The sequence below is a fragment of the Pipistrellus hanaki genome (genome assembly GCF_964339955.1).
Source record: "Pipistrellus hanaki genome assembly, chromosome: 1".
NCBI lineage: Eukaryota > Metazoa > Chordata > Mammalia > Chiroptera > Vespertilionidae > Pipistrellus > Pipistrellus hanaki.
In genome coordinates, this window is record NC_140503.1 from 209,218,684 (window position 1) to 209,243,497 (window position 24,814).

Consider the following 24,814-nt stretch of genomic DNA (forward strand, 5'->3'; position numbering starts at 1 on the left):
GTCCTCCTGACCCCCGAGAACCCGAGGCTCAGCCGGAGGCGGGACCTGGAGCTGACGGGCGACGTGGGCGGCGATGAGGGCGTGGGGACGTCGGGCTCCTCCTCCTCCTCCTCGTCCCACTCCTCCTCCCTCAGGGGCGTGATGCTGCTCCCCAGCCACACCGAGTGGATGGACACCTGCAGGCAGTCCCGGGTCAGCGCGAGGGGAGTCAGCGCGGGCCGGGTCAGCATGAGGGGGTCAGTGCGAGGGGGGTCAGCGCAGGGCGGGTCAGCATGAGGGTGGGTCAGCGCAGGGTCCCGGGGCTCAGGGCGGCAGGTGTGGCCCGGGATTCTGACCTCTGTGGGGCCTGCCACCTGGTAGGGCCTGCTCAGGCAGACCAGGGGGTTGGGGGGAGGGAGGGCCTTCAGAAAGCTCTGCCTTCAAAACGGACGCCCTGACAGGAGGGGAGTGCTGGGAGCCGGGCTTTCTGCGTGACGGAGACACGCTGAGGGAGAACAGCCACTGCGGGACCAACGCTGCCAACTCAGGGTCCCACTGCTCCCTGCCATGTACGCAATGGCCCCCATTTTTCCAATCAAGGACCAGTGACAGCAACCCCCCAGCAGCACGGGGCTGGGACACGCTGCCCTCCCTTCCCTGTCACCTCACACTCTGCCCTGCTCACATGCACCTACGTTACCGACTCCTAAGACACCCACGCCCTCCTCAGGACAGACGCCGTAAGTGCCATAACAGGACCCTCTGCTAAATGCGTGTAACTCTGCTCCTGAGGGCGGTTGGCCCGGGCGGAGGGCGGAGGGCAGGGGGCGGAGGGCGGAGCACGAAGGGCGGAGGGCGGGGACGGGGCGCTGACCTGGCCCAGCTGGTAGCCCATGCTGCCCAGCTCCCGCTCAGGGTTGGTCTGCAGCAGCAGCTTGTCGTGGCTGATGAGGGCACCTGCGGGCGACAGGATATCAGAGCTGTCGCCAAGCCTGGCGAGGCACAGCGAGTGCCCTGGCGGCCTGGGCACTTCTGTCCCTTCACAGCAGGCAGCTGGCGGGGCCGAGGCAGTGCGGGCCCCTCTCTCCCGGAGGCACCGGCTCTGGCTCCACGGGCACTGGCTGGCGGAGCGGCACAGCCGGGTCTGCAGCTGTGGAGGAGTCGGCAGCCCGTCAGGGGCCTGGGCCCGGAGGACAGCACAGCCGCGCCCCCGGGCAGGGTGTGGGCAGTGCCCCCACTCACCGTCTCCCCCGCCCCTCGCTTCCTTCCGAGGCCCAGGCCACCTGAGCCCGCACTTCACGCTGGTGGGTACCACCTGCCCGCCCCCCCAAAACCTCCCTCCTGGAAGCACGTGCTCTGCGCACACCTGCAGCGGCTGCTCCTCGCCGCCTCTCCCCTTCCAGCCGAGACCCCCAAGGGACCAGGCACACTTAGCTGACTCTCGCCCAAGGTCGGAGCGCACACGGCACACGGCACATAGCATAGCCCACGGAGCCCACAGCTAAGGCTCAGGACGGAAACTGGAGGACCCAACAGCTCCCACAGCCCAGGGGTCAGGAAGACTAGCCCGGAACACCGAGCACCAGCATCGAAAAGTGCGCCTGAGAGAACCCCAGCCAGGCTGGTGCGGCTCAGTGGTTGAGCGTCGACCTATGAACCAGGAGGTCACCAGTTTGATTCCTGGTCAGGGCACATGCCTGGGTTACAGGCTTGACCCCCGCCATGGGGCGTGCAGGAGGCATCTGACAGATGCTCCTCTCTCACCATAGTGTTTCTCTCTTCCCATCCCTTCCTCTCCGAGACCAACAAAAACAAAGAAATGCCCCAAATGTCTCTTTCTCTTGACTGTTTGCTGCCTGGCTTTTAATTCCAGAGGCTTATGCGGGCACTGCCATGGCCCGGGCAGCTCACGAGGTCCCAGCCGGTCTGCCCACCGCTGTGCCAGTGTGCCGGCCCCTCCCTACGGGTACCTGTGGCAGCTGGAGACAGAGAGGGGACGGGGTCCCACGCCTGGTACAGGTGATGGGTGGCGATGTTCTCCCTCTTCGACACCATTGCTTGGATTTCTTGCTCTACAATTCCTCGGATCACGCTCAGCTTCCGCCCAAACCTAGAACCGGGACAAAGGTTAAACTTTCATTCCTTTAACACTGTAGACGTGAGCGACGCCAGGACCCCCCCCCCCCCCCCCCCGGCGTTTCCTAAAGGAGAGGCCCCTGCACCACACGCCGCCCGCGACTCCTGCTGAGCCCGGCAGCCACCTGCGGCCGGCTGGCTCCTGCCTGCTAGCCAGTGGCCCCGCCACCGCAGGCCGCGTCCACGGCGGATGCTCAGTCACTTTAGCACATGCGCCTCTTGCAGCAACATGCACAGCACTTTGCTTTTCAGTCCCAGCAACAAACGAAAGGGCCGGTAGCTGCTGGCCCCAGGGTGGGGGGTAGAGGGCGCCTCTAGGCCCACCACGTTGGCCCCGGACACACGGCAGCGCGGGCAGACCTGGTGTCGAGCGCTTTCAGGGGCTTGTTCCGGGGCTGCTGCTCCAAGCAGCTCACGGCGGGGTTGCCGGCCACGGGCACGGTCATCGCGCTCAGCACGAGGGAGGTGATGGCCTGCACGGCCAGGACGTGGATCTGGGTCCTCTCCGTGTCTTCCTGGAAAGAGCCCACATGTGATCACGTCACGAGCAGCCAGACACCAAGCACGACCTTGGCCACCTGCACACAGACCATGGGGCTGGCGGAAGGAGCCTGAGTGCCAGGGGGACTGACGTGTCTGCCTGCACCCAGCACAGCCCCCACACCGGTCACTGGAAACACATCTAACGGACGAATGTCCACAGCTCAGAGCAAGGTCTCCCTCAGGCACAGCTCCGAGCAGGAACCACTGACATTCAGCACCGACTGGAGAACTTAGCACACGACCCCCCGCCAGCTTCGACGCGCAGACCGCAGGCGTGTGGATGGCTGCGATCTGTCCCCTCCGCGTCACGCCACCTCCTGCCAGAACAGGGCCTGAGGGCCCAGCACGCTCCCTGCCCTGGGCTTTGCCTGGCCCAATGGCGGCCTTTCCCAATATCGGGTCAATACTCAGCCTACGCGCAGAAGCCTGGGAGGTCTGTGCGAGACGGTCAAGGTGGATGAGCATGGGCCTCGGCTGGGCCTCAAGCGCCCTTTCCTTCTGACTTAACTCTGCGCCGAGTCAGGAGTTACTGACCCAGCGCCTAACGCACTGGGCTCCGAGCGCCCACATGCGGCCAGGCCGCACCGACAGCGGGAGATGGGCTCTGCTCCGGAGCATCAGTCTAGACGCAGCCTGGCTCCTCTTAAAAGGAAGGAGAGCCGGGAACGCGAGCTTGCTGCCCCCCTGTGCGGCGCCTCACCTCCGGGGGGCTCTCCTCCTGCTCCAGCACGAGGGGCTGGGTCACCAGGACGCCCAGGAGGGTGGCCCACGTTTCCTCGAACTGCGTGCGGCTGGTCCACCCTGTGATGCAAACGTTACGTGAGACAGAGGGTCACCCACTCCTCCCACGATCCGACGTGAGGACACAGCGGGGCCGCCGGCTCTACTGGAGTGGGCAGTGCCCAGGTCACGACCAGCAGCTGCCTCAGCCTCGGCAGGTCTGCAACACAGGGACCCCGCGGCGCCCGCCCTCCAGCGCGGACACAGCACACACGTCCGCGTGCTGCCCTGGCAGTGGGGCGTGTGTGTGTGTGTGTGTGTGTGTGTGTGTCCGTCGGCGCTCTCCTGACCCCGCCTGGCAGGAGTGGCCAAGTGGAAAGGGGCCGAAAGTCCCACTCGGACTGAGCTCCCGGACACACTGGGCACACCACGGCCGGGACGGCCCCGGGGTCAGCGTGTGCCGTGAGCCCGCCCAGCTCGGCTGCTGACGGGAGGCAGAGCTCGGGTCAGAAAGGAACGCAGTCTGGGCAGGGCACGCCCGAGAGCTGCGCTCCACGCCCCTCAGCACCTGCTGGGGCGGCAGTGACAGGGTCTCCGCGCTGGAAGAGAGGGAGACGGACGGACTGAGATGTGGGTCAGACACCCACACCTGGATGCAAAGATGGCAGACGTGTATGGGCATTGCCACAGGGAGGAACAGAGGCCGGGTCACACAGAGAAGAGGAGCACGAGCGAAGGCGGGGCAGAGCTGGCCGCAGGACTGCCGGGCCGAGGTCCGACTGACAGTCACGCACAGGCAGCCCGGAGGGGGCTGGGAGGCTGGGAGGCCACGCTGCCATCTGCGAGGACGGGGAGGGACTGCCCAGGGGGCACCCCATGCTCCTCAGTCCGCATCGCCTGAGTGGGCTCATCGTCCTGGGACTAAAAGGGATGCAGACCAACGAGGTGTCTGCTGACGGAACCTTCAGGACCAAGGTCAGTGCCACATCAGCAGAAGCCCGCGGCAGTAGGCACCACAGGGACCAAGGGTGAGCTTGCTGGTGCCCGCAGGTGCCAGCCGGACTCCTGAGACACTCCTGCCCCTCACTCAGCACCGCCCTCTCGACCCTGAGCAGGTCACGCCTGCGCCATCGAAGGGGACAGAAGCAGCCGCCCGGTCGCTGAGCCGTGTGCCGTGCGCAGGGCGCTGAGAAGGCTGCAGGCGGCAGGGCCCGCTCAGTCCCGATGGCAGAGCTGGGCCGAGCTGGACGGCCTGCCCACTCAGAGCCCGGCCCCCTCAGCAGGCTGCCTCCTCCGCATCTGCCACGGTGGCTCCACACACCCCTGCCCGTGCTGCACACGAGGCGGTGTCAGTGACCACGAGGGAACAGGGACAATCCCCGTCCCAGCTGGCGGGTGCCTCCTGCCGAGACCGGATTCCGCCCTCCATACCAACCACCAGGTACCAACCCGACTTCCAACAACGGACACATGGACACTCGGGACTAAGCGTTCACGCAGACATGTGGGTGAAGTTCCCACGGTGAGTTGTGTGCACGCAGAATGCTTCCCGCGGGCAGGCGCCTAGACCTCACGGGCCAGAGGTGCAGAGCACGCTCCCGGACGGGGACCGAGCGCTGTGCGGTCGCGAGGGCCCCGCCTACCCAGCGTGTTGATGCGGTAGATGAACTCTTTGAAGACTTCCTTCTCCTGGAGGAACTCCACAGGGATCTCGGGGAAGGCTGTGCCGAAATCCCCTCCCGGCGTGGGCGACCACCCGAGCTTCCAGACCTGAGAGGGTGGAACGAAGTCGCTGAGCTCCAGTCCCCGGGCCCCAGCGCAGGGTCACAGCCGCCCTCCCGGCCTCGGACAGAACCAGCACGGCCCAGAGCAGAATGGCTGCTCCGGCTCCCCCAGGGGCGAGCTCACCCAGATCAGACCGGCTCCCCCAGGGACAGGCGGGCTCCCCAGGGACAGGCGGGCTCACAGGGACAGACCGGCTCCCCCAGGGACAGGCGGGCTCACAGGGACAGGCGGGCTCACAGGGACAGGCGGGCTCACAGGGACAGATGGGCTCACAGGGACAGGCGGGCTCACCCAGATCAGACCGGCTCCCCCAGGGCGGGCTCACAGGGACAGGCGGGCTCACAGGGACAGGCGGGCTCACAGGGACAGGCGGGCTCACAGGGACAGACCGGCTCCCCCAGGGACAGGCGGGCTCACCAGGGACAGGCGGGCTCACAGGGACAGGCGGGCTCACAGGGACAGGCGGGCTCACAGGGACAGGCGGGCTCCCCCGGACAGGCGGGCTCCCCCGGACAGGCGGGCTCACAGGGACAGACGGGCTCACAGGGACAGGCGGGCTCCCCCAGGGACAGGCGGGCTCCCCCAGGGACAGGCGGGCTCACAGGGACAGACGGGCTCACAGGGACAGGCGGGCTCCCCCAGGGACAGGCGGGCTCACAGGGACAGGACCCCCCAGGGACAGGATCCCCAGGGGCGGGTTCACCCAGGGGCGGGCCTATGTGGCCAGCTCCCTGCGCCTCCTTCAGAAAGGCCAGCCTTGCTGCAACCCCAGCTGCACGCCAGGCCGAGGGAACCAGGCAGGGTCAGGACTTCCCGAGGCACCAGGCCACCCAAGGCGACAGCCGAGCTGGCCCGATGGGGTCCCCGAACCCGCCAGGGCCGGCCGCACTCACCAGCGGGGGGATGCGTGTGTAGCTGTTGACGAGGGGCAGGCGGGCCAGGCTGACCACGATGCTCCGGAGCACAGGCGTGAGGAAGGCGGGCGTGCTGCTGTTCCGCTCGTGCCCCAAGGCCAGCACAGACGGCAGGGCCTCCACCAGCTCGGCCACCGCCCTGCAGGCCGCTGGGACACACTCGGGGCCTGAACCAACACCGCGGGTAAGAGGATGGGCCCCCAACCTCCTGACCTCCCAGCCTCCCAGGGAGAAGGCACGCCCCACCCCAGAAAGGGGCACCCCCAGACCTCTGGCTGGTCCCTGAGGACCTACAGACTGCAGCTCGGGCTCAGCTACCCCGCGCCAGCCTGGTCTCCTGTCTCGGGCCCTGCCCCGCACCGCCCGCCCAACACTGCCGGCCACTGCTGGCGGCATCCGGCCTGACCCCAGTGCAGGACTCGAATGGTCTGGGCCCTGGAGGCTGGTGACAAGGAGCCCCTCCGTCCAGAAGCCCTCCCCCGCCCGGCCTCGCACCACGCTCAGGAGAAAGTGCGTGCAGAGTCGAGGTGTGTGCCCGAGTGTAGAATAGGGCTAAGTGATGGGATGTGGGCTTCCTGTTTCTGTAGGAAGAGCAGGAGTTTTCATTTAAAAATCCAGCAAGCTAGATGGCTGATGGACACTCAGGCTAGCTAACGTTCCGGAGGGTATTTCCACTAGCTGCAAGTTCTTTGGTGTTTGTACTCATTCACCCATCACTCTACACACACCCCATGGTCAAGTACAAGTGAGAACACACAGAGAAACATACTCCCTGCCCACACGGGGCCAGAGTCTGAGGTGAGACATAAGTGCACAGAGAACAGAGCCAGGATGGAGGGCGGGTGGAGGAGAGGACGGAGGAAGGGAGGCTGGAAGAGGGGAGGAAGGGAAGATGGAGGGGAGGAAGGATGGAGGGGGGGACACACCGGCCAGGGCCCAAACGGCCTTTCCATGTTGGGATGAGCAATGGGACCCGCTACGTTCACCTTCAAGGGCCCACGTTTGCCACTTTAATGTCTTCTGTTAATGACTTCCAAGCCCCGAACACGGCCTGACACTTACTCTGTGTGAGTGAGACCCCGCCATCCGCCCGGGCGGCCTTCCGGGAGTCTGTCCTCCTTTCCAGGCTGAGAAGCTGGTCCCCGGGCTGCACCACAACTGCATCAGGAAAGGACACGTGGAAGGACTGCCAACACCCTTCCCAGCATTCATTCACGCGTCCGTCATGCAGCTCTCAACACGCAGTGACAGACGATGCCCACAAGGCCTAGACATCCCGGAATCAATGCGGACCGTTCCAGGCAACACCAGACCTCAGTACCAACGTCTTGGCCAACCTGCAGCGCAGGCAGACAGGCTCCTGGGCCCCGACCCCCCCGTTTCTGCTGCCGCTGCCCCCCCACCCCCGGAGGTCTCCTGGGGCGCCCAGGGTTCACTGCTGCCAGAGGCACTGCGGCCCCGGAGCCTGGCTTAAACACTGCTCCCTGGACCTTCCTTTCCAAGCTGACTACAAATGCACAGATGAAAACAATTTAAACAATGAAACTTCAAAACGCACTCTATAATGTTCAATTTAAAAACACAAAGCTTCAAACACCCTCCCACATGTAAAGCCAGAGCGCCCCATTTGTTAAAGACCCTGGCTAGCCACCCTCGCTGAGGACACGTCCCTGGGAAAGAATAACTCATTGTCACTGACAGCCGCTGGCCCATGCAGCACAGAGCTGGCATTCTGTCCCAGGCAGCTGGGCCGCCGCCGCCGCTGAGGCCTGAGGTGGGGCCGTCAGCGGGGCCAGTCGCTAGAGACGGGGAGGTACAAGCGTTTCTGCAGGAGCTGGGGCTCCGAGGCCTAACCCAGTGACCAGAGAGCAAGTTCACGTCACGTCCTGTGAAGACCAAGCAAGACCCGTTTACCACCTCCACACCCCCTTCCTAACGCAGGCGCACAACCAATGCCTGTGAGACTGGGGAGCTCATGACCTGTTCCGTGTCCACGGACAGCCCGTGGAGCGACACTCACTGGCTTCCAGGATGAGGCGGACGCAGTGGACGAGGGAGCAGGCGTGAGTTACCATCTCGGGGGAGGCCAGCAGGCGCCGCAGGCCGGGCAGCTGCAGGGCCAGGCAGCAGCAGTCCAGGCCCGCCTGCAGGTCCACACTCAGCGGGATCTGCTCGTGGATCAGGTGCCAGGCCAGCGCCTGCGGGGAGGCCCACGTCAGCGCGGGGCCGTCCCTCCTGCCGCGGTGTCTGGGAGCAGGCAGCCCCGGGGCCAAGGAACCGTCGAGGCCCAGAGGCCAGCGGGACCCCACAGCCCTCCCTCCCAGAGGGTGGGCCGCATTCCCACTCCCGGTCAGTCCTGGCAGCGGCTCCCACCAGGCCCGCTCCCCTCGGCCAGGACCCGCCGGACCTGCTGCCTTTCCCTCCGGCACGGCGGGCTCCCCTCGGAAGCCTTCCCCCCCCCGCCCCCCGCCAGGCCAGGCCTTCCGCAGACAGCGCTGGCCTCGCCGCCTGGCGGCCAAGGGCACTGATCTGAGGGCACGCGCTCCAGAGAGCTTCAAACGCCAGAGCGGCCACGTCCTCGCTGGGGACCTCTAGCCCTGCGCCCTGTCACGTGACAGCGCCTTCCCCTGCTCCGAGCGCCTCTCACCTCCAGGGTCATGACCACGAACTTCACAGTGTCCCTCTCCTTCTCCGGGGGAAGGTGCAGGTGGCCGGGCAGCTTGGGGAACAGCAGCAGGTACTGGGCCAGGGCGCGGGCCAGCGTGGTCAGGGAGCCGTACACCCCAGCGTCCCCTGAAACAGAGGCTTCGTGGGGGACGGAACGGGCACAAGCTGCCGCAGAGAGGCAGGCAGGCCGGCCGCTGCGGAGGCGCGGCTCCTCGGCAGCTGCCGGGCCCTCCCGCCTGTGTGAGCCCCGGGACCGCATCCCGGCTGTCGCAGCGCCTCCAGGGCTCAGGCCAGCGCCGGGCCAACGACCAGCAGAGGGGCCCGCATGTCCAAAGACGTGCGGGGCTGGGGACCCGGTGCCGTCCCAGTCACTCCTGTCAACGCTTCGGTTAGAGCAGCAGCACTTGCTGCGTGTTTACTCTGCAAAGCAGGTCCCAGCGCTGCAGCGCTTTAAAAAGTAAAAGACACTTTAGCCCTGGCCAGTGCGGCGTGGCTGCTTGGGTGTCATCACGTGCACCGAAAGGTTGCTGGTTCGATTCCCGTCGGGGCACAGCCTGGGCTGCAGGCTCGATCCCCCGTTGTGGATCATGCCAGAGGCAGCTGACTAATGACTCGATTTCACATAGATGTTTCTCTCTCTCTCCCTAAAAACCAAGTTTAAAACTCAAATAAATAAATTAAAGAGACACTTTTACTTTAATTACCAAACAGATTGTTCAACTGGCTCCAGTAGGCGGTGGGCTCCGCGGGCAGGGAGGGTGGGAACGCCTGGTGGGCAGCGGGCAGCGGCTGCACCGCGCTGGCCACCCGGTCCAGCGTCGCCTCGCGCGCTGCTTCAAAGAGGGCGCTCTTCCGGCCTCCGGCAATTTCCTGCACGCCCAGGCCCAGGCACGGGGCTAGCAGGCTGACGTTGAACTCCTGCATCAGGGCATTGAAGGTCCGACAATTACAAGCGTTAATCAGGCAGGGACAGCAGGAAGAGGACAATGAGAAAGTGCCCGAGGCACACAGAGTAGCAGCCATAAAAACGCTATGAATATGCTGCATCTGTTACAAACAAGCCCTTCCACCTCTGCTCAGTGACCTACACGTCTGGTCTCTCTGGGGCGGTTTAATTTTAAAGAAGTATTTTCATTTATCATGCCTGCAGGTTTATTTGATAGAAGTTGCAGGTTTATTTGAAATCAGAAGTGCAGTGTGGTGGAACTTTAACGACAGAGACACATATCGAACTGCTGTGCCATCCAGACCAAGGAAGCACTTTAGCACACCCAAAGTCTGAAAAAGGTGGGTTATGTCCAAAAACAGCTGAAATAAAATCAACATACCATATAAATGCCACAATTTTGGCTGGACAAAAAGCGCTCCATATGGCGCTGCGATTTGCATTACTTCGCCAATCTTTAAGTAAGGGTTCCTTTGGGCCATTTCCAGGTAGAATGCCAATCTCCAGTTAATACTCAGAAACGCCTCTGTCACCGTCAGTAGCCCGAACCAAGCCTGTCTCACAGCCAGGACCTTTAAAGCTGCGAAAGTCCAATGACTCATTTAAAAAGTCCCACCAATTGGTCATTAAGCAAATAGGACATTCAGCAGCCAGCCTTCACAGAACGGGTCTCAGAACGGCTTCCGCCAGCTGACTGGCCCGGCTCCTGCCTGTGCCAAAGCAGCCTCGTCACAGAGCGCCTGGAGATGGCCTTGGGGTGCTCCTCACTCACCGTCAGCCTCTGCCACCCGCCCGGGCCCCTGCTGACGGGGCGGGAGCACTGTCCCGAGTGCCTGGACTCGAGGCCTGGCCACGAGGCAGACGTGAGAGCACACGGCCTGCTGCTGCCGGGACCGGCGAGGGGGCGGCGGAGCCACAGGGCAGGGACTCGCACGTACCGGGTGCCGCAGGAAGGCGCTCATGTCACCTGGCGGGAGCCCATTCACCAGCTCCGCCCCTTCCAGCAGCGCCGAGTCAGACCTCGTCCAGCACTGGGACTTGACCAGGCGCACGTACCAGTCCTGGGGAGACACAGGGAGGTCACTGCAGGGGGAAGAGCTACTAGGCTTCCATCTGCTGGGAACAGGCTCTTGCCCTGCCCAGACCAGAGGGCAGTGGCCGCGGACTGTTGGCTGCGATTCTGTAACAGGGACCCTGGATGGGTAGGCAGACGGCTCCCAACCAGAGGCTGCCCTGAAGCGTGCTCTGAACCTATCCAGACACCCATGCCTTCCCCTCGCCCGGCGAACGGCCACTGTCCTTCAAACTCGGCGACAGCACCGGGGGTCGCAGGCCCCGTGCCTCAGCCTCAGACCTGTACCATCTCCCACTGGGGAGGCAGCTTTGCACCCCTCCCCGCCAGGCCAGCACAGCAGACACGCTCAGCCCATCGCACCTGAGCACAGCGGTCGCTGTCCTGTGATGCCCGGGCTGGTTTGTAAATCCAGCTCACACCTAAACTGAAATCCCCAGGAAAGCAGAGCACCAAGGCCCCCAAGCTGGTCTGAGGTCTGAGGAGTGCGTGGAGCAGTGAGGATGGGGCACGAGGCCCTGGGCGGTGGGCTCCACGGGCAGGAGGCCAGCAGACTAAGGAGAGGGGGCGGCCAGTGGGCCTGTGGTGGAAGGCCTGTGCAGGCGTGTGGATGCAGCCCCCCAACACCTGCTCCTCTCACGACACCCCCAACACCCCACCAGGAGAACCCTACGTCAGCGCTTCCTTTCTCACCCCAGCCCTGCTGACGGGCTGGACCTCGGGCAGCGTGGGCATGACGGCCATGTGCAGGGCTGGCAGGCGGGGCAGGCCGGGGGCTGCTGGGAGCCCTCCAGCCCGAACCAGCACTGCACACTCAGTGCCGCCTGGGCCGCACGTCACATACGCGTGGACACTCACCTTGTCTGGGATCACTGTCTCGAGCGCCAGGGACCCCACCCCATCAAGCGGGTGGGACGTGGCCGGAGGACAGGGGCCTCGGGAGCCCGGGGCAGTGGCAAGGCGCAGCCGGTCCAGCAGCGAGTAGAGCCTTTGGTGTCTGGAACCAACCACACGTGGGTTAGACACCCGCCATGGAGGAAGCAGCAGAGCCTCTTAAAGCCGCGTGCCCGTGACCCACACTAGCTTCAGACTGATCCTGACCAACACTCAAACAGTTGTGGTGCCAAGCCAGACCTGTTTCCTTTCCAGGACCGCAGCCCCACCCGCCAGGATTCCCACCACCTCATTCACACCACACTCCTTTCCCACCACCCCACTCACACCACACTTCTTCCCGCCGCCTCACTCACACCACACTCCTTCCTCTCCGCCCCATTCACACCCACACTCCTTCCCACCGCCCATTCACTCCCACATTCCTTCCTCTCCGCCTCATTCACTCCCACACTCCTTTCCAGCCACCTCACATCACACTCCTTCCCCACAGTCCCATTTACACCACACTCCTTTCCCACCACCTCACTCACACCACACTCCTTCCCCACTGCCCATTCACACCCACACTCCTTCCCACCGCCCATTCACTCCCACACTCCTTCCCGCCTCCCCATTCACACCCACACTCCTTCCCGCCGCCCCATTCACACCCACACTCCTTCCTGCCTCCCCATTCACACCCACACTCCTTCCCGCCTCCCCATTCACACCCACACTCCTTCCCGCCGCCCCATTCACTCCCACACTCCTTCCCGCCTCCCCATTCACACCCACACTCCTTCCCGCCGCCCCATTCACTCCCACACTCCTTCCCGCCTCCCCATTCACACCCACATTCCTTCCCGCCGCCCCATTCACACCCACACTCCTTCCTGCCTCCCCATTCACACCCACACTCCTTACCACCGCCCCATTCACACCCACACTCCTTCCTGCCTCCCCATTCACACCCACACTCCTTACCACCGCCCCATTCACTCCCACACTCCTTCCCGCCTCCCCATTAACACCCACACTCCTTCCCGCCGCCCCATTCACACCCACACTCCTTCCTGCCTCCCCATTCACACCCACACTCCTTACCACCGCCCCATTCACACCCACACTCCTTCCTCTCCACCCCATTCACACCACACTCCTTCCTCTCTGCCTCATTCACACCCACACTCCTTCCCGCCGCCCATTCACACCCACACTCCTTCCCGCCGCCCATTCACTCCCACACTCCTTTCCCACCACCTCACTCACACCACACTCCTTCCTCTCCACCCCATTCACACCCACACTCCTTCCTCTCCGCCCTATTCACACCCACACTCCTTCCCGCCGTCCCATTCACACCCACACTCCTTCCTTTCCACCCCATTCACACCCACTCCTTCCTCTCCACCCCATTCACACCCACACTCCTTCCTCTCCGCCCTATTCACACCCACACTCCTTCCCGCCGTCCCATTCACACCCACACTCCTTCCTTTCCACCCCATTCACACCCACTCCTTCCTCTCCGCCTCATTCACACCACACTCCTTCCCACCACCCCATTCACACCCACTCCTTCCTCTCCGCCTCATTCACACCACACTCCTTCCTCTCTGCCCTATTCACACCCACACTCCTTCCTGCCGTCCCATTCACACCCACACTCCTTCCTTTCCACCCCATTCACACCCACTCCTTCCTCTCTGCCTCATTCACACCACACTCCTTCCCACCACCCCATTCACACCCACTCCTTCCTCTCTGCCTCATTCACACCACACTCCTTCCTCTCCACCCCATTCACACGCACTCCTTCCTCTCCGCCTCATTCACACCACACTCCTTCCCTGCCACCCCATTCACACCCACTCCTTCCTCTCCACTCCAATCACACCCACACTCCTTCTTCTCCACCCCATTCACACCCACACTCCTTCCTCTCCACCCCATTCACACCCACTCCTTCCTCTCCGCCTCATTCACACCCACACTCCTTCCCACCACCCCATTCACACCCACTCCTTCCTCTCCGCCTCATTCACACCACACTCCTTCCCACCACCCCATTCACAACCACTCCTTCCTCTCCGCCCTATTCACACCCACACTCCTTCCCGCCGTCCCATTCACACCCACACTCCTTCCTTTCCACCCCATTCACACCCACTCCTTCCTCTCTGCCTCATTCACACCACACTTCTTCCCACCACCCCATTCACACCCACTCCTTCCTCTCTGCCTCATTCACACCACACTCCTTCCTCTCCACCCCATTCACACGCACTCCTTCCTCTCCGCCTCATTCACACCACACTCCTTCCCTGCCACCCCATTCACACCCACTCCTTCCTCTCCACTCCAATCACACCCACACTCCTTCCTCTCCACCCCATTCACACCCACACTCCTTCCTCTCCACCCCATTCACACCCACTCCTTCCTCTCCGCCTCATTCACACCCACACTCCTTCCCACCACCCCATTCACACCCACTCCTTCCTCTCCGCCTCATTCACACCACACTCCTTCCCACCACCCCATTCACAACCACTCCTTCCTCTCCGCCTCATTCACACCCACACTCCTTCCCGCCACCCCATTCACACCCACACTCCTTCCCGCCGCCTCACACCACACTCCTTCCCGCCACCTCACACCACACTCCTTCCCGCCACCTCACTCACACAGGAAGGGGAAGCTGCCCCCATGCTTGGCAGCCACGAGGAGCCCATTCGTAAAGAGATGCCCTAACTCCCGGCGGAGGCTCCACAACTTGGCAAGCAAGTGAGGAGGCCCACAGCTCACAGGAGGGAAGACGGATCAAGGCGCAGCCCAGGGCTGGCTCAGGCCGCTCTGATCGGAAGTGCTCCCAGCCATCAGAGGAGGTGCTGTGACCTGTGCGACAGCTGGGAGTGCAGCTCCCTCCGCTGCCGACAGGGAAGCCCCCCAGGGCAGGGGAGCCCCCCCCCGCAGAGCAGCAGAGCATCCCGCCAGCCTTCCTGACTGCTGCACGGCGAGGCCCGTGCCTGAGGCAGGCGGATCCCCACCAGGCCCTGCACAGTCCCCGGGAAGCACACCTCTCGTCCGTCCTCACGATCTAAGCCTCACCCCAGGAGGGCCCGGCTCTGGCCTACCTGTGTGCGAGCCCACGGCTCTGAAGGTGCTCCTGGATCCGGATCAGCTCTTCCACCGGCAGCTGCGCCACGCTGCTCTGGAGACAGGACACGTCAGATGGCACCACGCGAGCCCACACTCATCACACAGAAGACATGCTGAGCCCGCCCTCGCTCACACAGAGGACACGCTGAGCCCTCACTCACACAGAGGACACGCTGAGCCAGTGCCCTCGCTCACGCAGAGGACACGCTGAGTCCGCCCTCCCTCACACAGAGGACACGCTGAGCCCTCACTCACACAGAGGACACGCTGAGCCCTCGCTCACACAGAGGACACGCTGAGCCCCCACCCTCGCTCACACAGAGGACACACTGAGCCCTCGCCCTCACTCACACAGAGGACACGCTGAGCCTCCGCCCTCACTCACACAGAGGACACGCTGAGCCCTCACTCACACAGAGGACACGCTGAGCCTCCGCCCTCACTCACACAGAGGACACGCTGAGCCCTCACTCACACAGAGGACACGCTGAGCCCCCACCCTCACTCACACAGAGGACACGCTGAGCCCTCGCCCTCACTCACACAGAGGACACGCTGAGCCCCCGCCCTCACTCACACAGAGGACACGCTGAGCCCCCGCCCTCACTCACACAGAGGACACGCTGAGCCCCTCACTCACACAGAGGACACGCTGAGCCCTCGCTCACACAGAGGACACGCTGAGCCCCCGCCCTCACTCACACAGAGGACACGCTGAGCCCTCGCTCACACAGAGGACACGCTGAGCCCCTCACTCACACAGAGGACACGCTGAGCCCTCGCCCTCACTCACACAGAGGACACGCTGAGCCCCCGCCCTCACTCACACAGAAGACACGCTGAGCCCTCGCTCACACAGAGGACAGGCTGAGCCCTCGCCCTCACTCACACAGAGGACACACTGAGCCCCCGCCCTCACTCACACAGAGGACACGCTGAGCCCCCGCCCTCACTCACACAGAGGACACGCTGAGCCCCCGCCCTCGCTCACACAGAGGACACGCTGAGCCCTCGCTCACACAGAGGACACGCTGAGCCCTCGCCCTCGCTCACACAGAGGACACGCTGAGCCCCCACATTCGCTCACACAGAGGACACGCTGAGCCCTCACCCTCACTCACACAGAGGACACGCTGAGCCCCCGCCCTCACTCACACAGAGGACACGCTGAGCCCCCGCCCTCACTCACACAGAGGACACGCTGAGCCCCCGCCCTCACTCACACAGAGGACACACTGAGCCCTCGCCCTCACTCACACAGAGGACACGCTGAGCCCTCGCTCACACAGAGGACACGCTGAGCCCTCGCTCACACAGAGGACACGCTGAGCCCTCGCTCACACAGAGGACACGCTGAGCCCCCACCCTCGCTCACACAGAGGACACGCTGAGCCCTCGCTCACACAGAGGACACGCTGAGCCCTCGCTCACACAGAGGACACGCTGAGCCCCCACCGTCGCTCACACAGAGGACACGCTAAGCCCTTGCTCACACAGAGGACACGCTGAGCCCCCACCCTCGCTCACACAGAGGACACGCTGAGCCCCCACCCTCGCTCACACAGAGGACATGCTGAGCCCTCGCTCACACAGAGGACACGCTGAGCCCCCGCCCTCGCTCACACAGAGGACACGCTGAGCCCCCACCCTCACTCAAACAGAGGACATGCTGAGCCCTCGCTCACACAGAGGACACGCTGAGCCCTCGCTCACACAGAGGACACGCTGAGCCCCCGCCCTCGCTCACACAGAGGACACGCTGAGCCCCCACCCTCACTCACACAGAGGACATGCTGAGCCCTCGCTCACACAGAGGACACGCTGAGCCCCCGCCCTCGCTCACACAGAGGACACGCTGAGCCCTCGCTCACACAGAGGACACGCTGAGCCCCCGCCCTCGCTCACACAGAGGACACGCTGAGCCCCCACCCTCGCTCACACAGAGGACACGCTGAGCCCCCGCTCACACAGAGGACACGCTAAGCCCTCACTCACACAGAGGACACGCTGAGCCCTCGCTCACACAGAGTACACGCTGAGCCCCCGCTCACACAGAGGACACGCTAAGCCCTCGCTCACACAGAGGACACGCTGAGCCCCCGCCCTCGCTCACACAGAGGACACGCTGAGCCCTCGCTCACACAGAGGACACGCTGAGCCCCCGCCCTTGCTCACACAGAAGACACGCTGAGCCCTCGCTCACACAGAGGACACGCTGAGCCCTCGCTCACACAGAGGACACGCTGAGCCCTCGCTCACACAGAGGACACGCTAAGCCCTTGATCACACAGAGGACACGCTGAGCCCCCACCCTCGCTCACACAGAGGACACGCTCAGCCCCCACCCTCACTCACACAGAGGACACGCTGAGCCCTCACTCACACAGAGGACACGCTGAGCCCTCACCCTCACTCACACAGAGGACACGCTGAGTCCGCCCTCACACAGAGGACACGCTGAGCCCCCACCCTCGCTCACACAGAGGACACGCTAAGCCCTTGCTCACACAGAGGACACGCTGAGCCCCCACCCTCGCTCACACAGAGGACACGCTGAGCCCCCACCCTCACTTACACAGAGGACACGCTGAGCCCTCACTCACACAGAGGACATGCTGAGCCCTCGCTCACACAGAGGACACGCTGAGCCCTCGCCCTCACTCACACAGAGGACACGCTGAGCCCCCGCCCTCACTCACACAGAGGACACGCTGAGCCCTCGCTCACACAGAGGACACGCTGAGCCCTCGCCCTCGCTCACACAGAGGACACGCTGAGCCCTCGCTCACACAGAGGACACGCTGAGCCCCCACCCTCACTCACACAGAGGACACGCTGAGCCCTCGCTCACACAGAGGACACGCTGAGCCCTCGCCCTCACTCACACAGAGGACACGCTGAGCCCCCGCCCTCACTCACACAGAGGACACGCTGAGCCCTCGCTCACACAGAGGACATGCTGAGCCCTCGCCCTCGCTCACACAGAGGACACGCTGAGCCCTCACTCACACAGAGGACACGCTGAGCCCCCACCCTCGCTCACACAGAGGACACGCTGAGCCCTCGCTCACACAGAGGACACGCTGAGCCAGTGTCCATGCTCACAAGAGGGCATGCACGGTGCATCTGTCGGAGCAAGGACAGACTAGGAGAAGGGATAAGACGCACCCATGCCGTGTCAGACAAACGAGAACAACCACTCACACAGGCACAGGGCCGTGGCTTCTGCCAGGCCACGTGGAGAACGTGCTGTGGAGAAAACTCGGCCGACGGGCCCACTTGTTGGGTTTCCCGGAAGCCACGCATGGGCTCAGTACCTGTAAGTTTGCAGCCAGAAGCATCTCCACGCGGCGACACGCGAGGGTGTCGACCATGCGAGCCAGCACGCGGAACGGGGTGCACAGCAGCTTGTCCACGTACAGCGTCAGCACGGCCCCCGACTGGCTCAGGTGGATGCCCTCCAGGCACTGCAGGGTCTTCCTCAGAGTGGTGGGCTGCGGGGAGAGAGAAGGCGGCAGTGACGCCGTCACCGACAGCGACAGGCCGCCGGCACCGCCCCGGAGAGGGACTTACGGCCGAGAGGTTCTCGCCGCGGGACTGGATGGCCTGCAGGAAGAGGCCGCTGGCGGCGGCGCTGCGGTGCACGGCGCTGATGAAGTCCTGCACGGGCGGCTCGTGCGACAGGCTGATCAGGTCCTGGACGTGGTTCACGACGAGCCAGGTCAGGTGCTCGGAGTCGTGCAGGTTCTGGCACTGCGGAGAGAGCCAGCGCTCGCCCCAGGCCGGGAGGTGGCCGGAGCCACAGGCAGGCCAGCGTGCAGTCCTGCCCACCGGTGACGGACCAGGAGGGGCTCGCCTTACAGAGCCTGTCCCCCCACGCACAGGCTGCGCCGAGACCGCTCCGGTGAGACCCCGGGACTCCAGCCGGTGCTGGAGGAGGAGCGCGTGGGCCGGGGCATCAGCGGCAGAAGTGGTGAGCGCTGCCCTCAGGGCCTGCCCGAGCCGGACGGCATCCACACCACCCGCTCCCCAGGCTCCAGGCTTTCTCCCTTCCGTAAGTCAGTGGGGAGAGGACTCCCTGCCACAGTCACAGTTTCGGTAGAATTCCTGAGTCCAAACTATGAACGGACCCGGAAAGGGTCGTTGTGGATCACCAGAGGCCCAGTGGACATTTGTGCACTGGGGATGGGATGCGGTGGATGGAGGTTTCCCTCAGCCTGGCCTGTGCAGTGGGACATCCTCAGCGCTGCAGCGGAGGTGAGTCACTGACCGCCAGCTGTCAGCCCGGCCTGTGGCTGAGTGGGGCTCCCCGTGGGAGCACACTGACCACCAGGGGACAGCTCCTGCGTTGAGTGTCTGCCCCTGGTGGTTAGTGTATGTCACAGCGAGCGGTTGAGCGGCCTTAGCATACCATTCGATTGGTTCAAACAGAACCCTATTTCAAAGGCAGCAATGAACATCCAGCACCTGCTCTACAGCTGACAAATAACTGTTACGGGGACCCACTCCGGCCCGCACCCAGCTTCTATTGTCCTTATCGTTATTGTTCCATTGAGGCCCTCGCCGTGACAAGACGGCCCAACACCCCAACTGGACGCAGCAGCCGACAAGCGGTGCCGAGTGACCCCCCACAGACACGTGTGGAAGCTTGTGACCAGCGGCCACGCCTGGCTTCCCTGCTGTCAGCAGGACTGCACGTGAAGCGGGACTTGGGCCGGCCGGCGGCAGGCAGGCAGCAGAGCGCCACTGGCCACGTTCTCCGTCCCCGCCCCCTCGCGCGTCCACACTTACAACGTAATCACAGAAGAGGATGAGCGCGCCTTGCCGGACGATTTCTCTGTTGCACATCAGCTGGGACGCCGGCTGGGAGTCCTCCTCTCCAGGCATCTGGGGGCTGAGTGACTTCGTGGTGGACAGACTGCGCCGTCTGGAAGGAGTGACAGGTACAATGACAGGTTTCTGGCGGCAGCGCTCGCTGTCCAGCACTGCAGTGGAGGCCTGGTCCTGTCCTGAAGCAGGACTGGGAGCTGCCACAGGGGAGATGGGCGAGACAGGCTCCTGGGGGCCCGAGCTCAGTGAGGCACCGATAGGAACCGGCGAGGACTCGCAGGCAGAGAACGGCAGTGCCGACGGCAAGCTCACTGATCCCAGCTTGCTGGCTGCGGCCCCAGCTCCGTCCACGAGGCTGCCCACGCAAGACCTCAGGTCCCTACTCCCACCCAGTGCCAGGCGGCACACAGCCCTAGGGTGCCCGAAGAGCCTGTGCCCACAGAAACCTCCTTAGCGCCAGAGGTGGCGGGGCCACAGCAGCATCCCTAAGGAGCCACAGGAAGGCCCCGGGGCTCTGTGCGAGTTGAGTAAGGCCTCCACACAGGAGGCAGCACACAAAGCACCTCCTGGCTGCGGGTGACCACGCGCCACGGGAAAAGGAAATCTCAGAGTGCGTCACAAAGCCTGTAAGATGTGTGTGACACTTACTTACTGCAAACACAACATGTGGCAAATGAAAGACCCAAACAAATGGGCAGGCCATGTCCAAAGACCGAACGACTCAGGATCGTTGAGATGGCAATTCCCCCAAATTCACCCCAGTCATTGCGGTCCCAGTCCGCCCCGCGGGCCTATGCGCCAGCCGAGAGCCGGACCCTAAGGCAGCGTTTTTCGACCGCTGTTCCGCGGCACATTAGTGTGCCGCCAGATGTTGCCTGGTGTGCCGTAGGTGCAGACAAGACAAGAATTTTATAATTTTTCACTATTTTGTTTACTTAATATTTCATAATAAAGTAATTATAAAATACTTTCTTTGTGTTTATTTGATTCCTATTCAAGAGAATTACTTTATATATAGTCAATATAGGCACAAAGTTAAATTTTTTAACATTTTCTAATGGTGGTGTGCCTCGTGATTTTTTTCATGAAACAAGTGTGCCTTTGCCCAAAAAAGGTTGAAAAACACTGCCCTAAGGCACTGACGGAGGAACGTAGAGGCAGCAGGAGAGCCAAGGCCATCCGAGAGGAAGAGCAGGCCTCCCGGGCGGGACTGCCGGGGACAGACGGACATGGAGTCAGGAGAGGAAGCCAGGCACACGCCCAGCTGACGCCTGACAAGAGCGCCAGGTAACGAAACACAGAGAGGACGTGTTTCTAACAAGAATGCTGAAGGTGATCTGTGAGGAGAAACACGACTCTGCAGCCTTCCATTAGATCGTCTGCAAACTTCACTCGCAGAGGTACAGAATGCTAAGGCTGTGCGAGTCCCAGAGCCACAGGAGCAGACCTCACGATCGTGGGCCGCAGAGCTGCTCCCGCTCCCGTGCGCCTCCATGGGGCACAGAGCGTGTTCAGCGCCTGCGCATGCGGCCAAGTGGCCGCCGACGCACACGGCTGGTCTCCCCCACCCCGCCGCCCGCAGCCTCCTCCTGCAGCGCGTGCTCCCCGCTGTGCGCCCACAGCTTCCAGAAACACCGCCCTGAGGACTCCGCGGGGGGCAGGAGCGTCAAAGCTTTTGTCTCCGTGTGAGTACAAATCAAATGTCTGAGTGAGGGGGGCCTAGAAGTTAGGCTTACCCCGGAAAAGTCCCTGAAGACAGGGCCACCCACGATCAGGTGGCCAGCAAGTTCTTACAGAACGAGCCACAAGGGCCTCCCAAAGGCCCTGAACGTTCCCACACAATCACTCCAGGCCTCGGCAGCAGCAGGGCATCTGACTGCGAGTCAGGATGCTCTGGAGCCAATTTGAGGAGGACCTGGCAGGGGAGGCGGCGGCGGGAATGGCCCGCAGGACAGAGCCCACCGCAGCGGCGCGGGCTCCGGCTCCCGGGGCCTGGAGTCAGACCACATGTTTCTCTACAATGGGGTCCGACAGGAAGATGGATGCACGCAGAACCCTCACAAAGGCCATGGCGACCGGCCAAGCCCAGCCTCAGCGGCTCCGCGGCGGGGCGGCGGGCGTACCTGGGGGTCTGCTGCACCTCGGCCCACCAACCGTAGTCCGTGTGGCTGACGAGCAGCAGGATCTGGCACCAGAGCAGCACGAGGGCCGGGTGGGTGGGGACCATGGAGCGCACGTGCGCGTTCAGGCTCTCCAGGCCGTAGAAGCTGCCGTCCGCGCCGTCGGCCGTGAAGAGCCTGGAGGCGGCTGTTGTGATTCTCCGGAACATTCCTAGGAACCACCAAAGCCACGCAGGTTAAAGGAAAACTGCTCCTCGCTGAGGCCCGGCACTGCGGAGCCAGGAGGGTTGACGTCAGGATTTGTGCCCGGCTCTTTCCTGCACCCACTCCTGCCTGCCGCCCGCTCCTGCTGAGCACCGAGAGGCGGCAACGACAGGCCACATGGCCACCGCCGGCAGCAGAGGGCGGACGGCGCTGCATCCTGGCTCGGCCTCTGCAGGCTGCTGAGGGCTGAGGGCCAGTGGGCTCCAGGGCCACCAGGACGCTGGCTGGACAGCTACACCCGTAGGGCAGACCCCGTGGGACCCCACCCACCAGCTTCCTCGCAGCACCCTCCTCGCCTAGAGCCCCCCCCCAGGAATGACATCATTCTAGTGCTCCCTTGGGCCCTCAGCACGCCTCTCCCGCCAGCCTGGCTTTCCCGTGGGCCTGCGCCCGGAGTGGTCAGAAGGGAACACTCCGGGGGAGGTGGGGGGGGGCGTGGCCGGGAGGGGACGCTCCCTGTGGGGGTTGGGGGGCACCCACCAGACTTGAAGATGTGGATCAGGCACATGAGCAGCGTGCCCAGCTCCTGGCAGTAGAAGGTGTGCTGCTGCTCGCTCATGTCCGCCCGGAGCTGCTTGGTGACGATGTCCTCCAGGAGAATGCCCACCAGCTGCAGGAGAAACCTGCGGGAATGGGGCGGAGCCGTGACGAAGGGGCGTGACGGGGCACAGTTCTCCTGTCCGTGTGTAGAACACACAGGACACAGTGTGGAGAGCAGGTGTGAGGGAAGCAATGCAACGTGTAAGCCCACCCCCGGGGCGGAGTCCCTGCCTCCGTGCACATCTCCCTCCTCCCAGCGGCCGGGAGGCCAGCGGGGCCCGAGGCTGTGAGGAGGCTGACAGCGCGGCACAGGACCTCATCATCCATCTCCACAGCCTGCTCTGGCGACCCTGCACACAGCAGGTGCCACACAGGCTCTGGGCGCCTCTCTACAGCCTGCACCACCGATGGCCCCGGCAGCCAGAAAGGACACTGTGGTGACCCCGGCAGGAAGGACGTGCGGCAGAATCGCACCCACGCATGTCCTCCAAAGCACACACCGCCATCCTGGGCTCACACCGCCACAAACACTGCCAGCACACACCGCCATCCTGGGCACACACCACTACAAACACCACCATCCTGGGCTCACACCACCAGCACAGTCAGCCATCCTGGGCTCACACCGCCAGCACACACTGCCATCCTGGGCTCACACTGCCACAAACACCACCATCCTGGGCTCACACCGCCACACACCGCCATCCTGGGCACACAACGCCAGCACACACCACCATCCTGGGCTCACACCGCCATCCTGGGCACACACCGCCACAAACACCGCCAGCACACACCGCCATCCTGGGCTCACACCGCCACAAACACCGCCATCCTGGGCTCACACCGCCATCCTGGGCTCACACCCCCAGCACAGTGTGTGCAGTGCCTGAGGTGGGACCGCAGCCCAGGAGCCTCTGAACTGGGAGCAGACGTGACCCGACCCTCCGTCGCGGGCCGACCTGGAGGGGAGGAATCAGACCACTCCCAGGGGTCCTCCCGGACCTGAGCTTCTGCAGCAGCGCCGCCCGATCCCTGCACCCAGGGCGCCGCCCCTCCGCCCTCCCCCCGTGGCAGTGGGTGTCGCCGGGCAAGAAGGCACGGCCGGATGGGACTGACCAGGAGAGGTGTGAACCGACGCCCCCGGCAGGCAGCTGAGGAAGACGAGGGTCAGTCCCGACTCTGATCGCCAGCCACCACGTGACTCCGGAGGGAGGGACCAGAGAGGGTCGTTACGCAGCCTACCTAGCGAATGTCTCTTCCGGCAGCGTCTTCACCTGTCTGCCCGCACCGTGTGCCGCGGGTGCCGAGTCCCGGTCCCCGTCCCGGAGCCTCGCGATGACGGGACAGGAGAGCAGGTGCGGGGAGAAGGCCAGCTCTTGGATGCGGGAGAGGACAATGTCTTCGGTCGACTGGGAGATGAGGACCCGCAAGATGGCCAGGATTCCCGAGACCCAGAGCTGGACGGTGCTCACCGACGCCTGGGGGGAGGGACGAGCCGCTCAGGGAAGGACAGAGAAGCACGCTGTTCTGATCACCGGCTGATCTGGCGAACAGCCCCCGCACTACCATTCCACCGCCCCCTGCCCCGCGCTCTGAGGGCTGCCTCCGCCGCAGGGACCGTGTGAACGCCAGCCCAGGCCGCCGGGCCCGGGACCGCCGAGCCGAGCGCCGGGCAGCACTCACCATGGTGTCCGGGGTGACGAACATGCTCCGCAGAAGCATGTCCACGGGCCGCAGCGAGGACGGGGCCAGGATCTCAAACAGCGTGTTCAACACGCCGAGGGCTTCGTGCGAATCGATGTGCATCTGCGGAAAGCGAACAAGCAAAGGCGGACATGACACCCGGGGCCCGGCCCGGCGACCTGCCCCCGCCAGCACCCGCACGGGAGGAGCCAGTGCCCGCAGCCCACCCAGCAAACACGCTTCCGAACGCCGTGTCTTCGCTGCGTTTTCCCACAATTCAAATCTCTCCCTGCGGAGTTTCATTATTTAAACAATGTATGTTTTCCTTAAAAGTCAAACACATAAGACCAAAGGAAAAAAAAATCAGCTGGAACTGTACCCCACCACCATCAGCACCCCTGGGAGCCGCCCGGTGCACCTGTACCCCGTTTTCCTCAGTGGGACCAGCGCACACCCCCTTCCTTCCCCTCTGCTTTCCCTGCACCCCACCCCGCAGTGCCAACGAGGAGCCAATGCCAGCCGGCGGCTGCGCGGCCTCCTCCCTCCGCGGAGGCGGCTTCTCGTTAACCCGTCTGAC

At 63.8% G+C, this 24,814-nt stretch overlaps 2 protein-coding genes across 5 annotated transcripts in view; one reads left to right on the forward strand and one right to left on the reverse strand.

Moving 5' to 3' along the window:
* Positions 1-24,814, forward strand: part of LRPAP1 (LDL receptor related protein associated protein 1) — a 229,491-nt gene that overhangs the window by 125,966 nt on the left and 78,711 nt on the right. The gene's annotated exons all lie outside the window — the stretch shown is intronic.
* Positions 1-24,814, reverse strand: part of HTT (huntingtin) — an 89,456-nt gene that overhangs the window by 7,692 nt on the left and 56,950 nt on the right. For all 4 annotated transcript variants that reach the window (XM_084903631.1, XM_084903630.1, XM_084903629.1 and 1 more), the window contains 21 exons: positions 24,238-24,360; positions 23,797-24,032; positions 22,495-22,637; positions 21,754-21,961; positions 19,592-19,727; positions 18,374-18,553; positions 18,118-18,294; positions 14,776-14,852; positions 11,621-11,759; positions 10,629-10,751; positions 9,449-9,662; positions 8,725-8,870; positions 8,098-8,275; positions 7,140-7,235; positions 6,057-6,244; positions 5,022-5,148; positions 3,359-3,459; positions 2,476-2,630; positions 1,950-2,089; positions 854-936; positions 46-176 (listed from right to left, as the gene is read on the reverse strand). In XM_084903631.1, the coding sequence (XP_084759757.1) occupies positions 46-176; positions 854-936; positions 1,950-2,089; positions 2,476-2,630; positions 3,359-3,459; positions 5,022-5,148; positions 6,057-6,244; positions 7,140-7,235; positions 8,098-8,275; positions 8,725-8,870; positions 9,449-9,662; positions 10,629-10,751; positions 11,621-11,759; positions 14,776-14,852; positions 18,118-18,294; positions 18,374-18,553; positions 19,592-19,727; positions 21,754-21,961; positions 22,495-22,637; positions 23,797-24,032; positions 24,238-24,360 (3,101 nt within the window). The remainder of the gene's footprint in view (positions 1-45; positions 177-853; positions 937-1,949; positions 2,090-2,475; positions 2,631-3,358; positions 3,460-5,021; positions 5,149-6,056; positions 6,245-7,139; positions 7,236-8,097; positions 8,276-8,724; positions 8,871-9,448; positions 9,663-10,628; positions 10,752-11,620; positions 11,760-14,775; positions 14,853-18,117; positions 18,295-18,373; positions 18,554-19,591; positions 19,728-21,753; positions 21,962-22,494; positions 22,638-23,796; positions 24,033-24,237; positions 24,361-24,814) is intronic.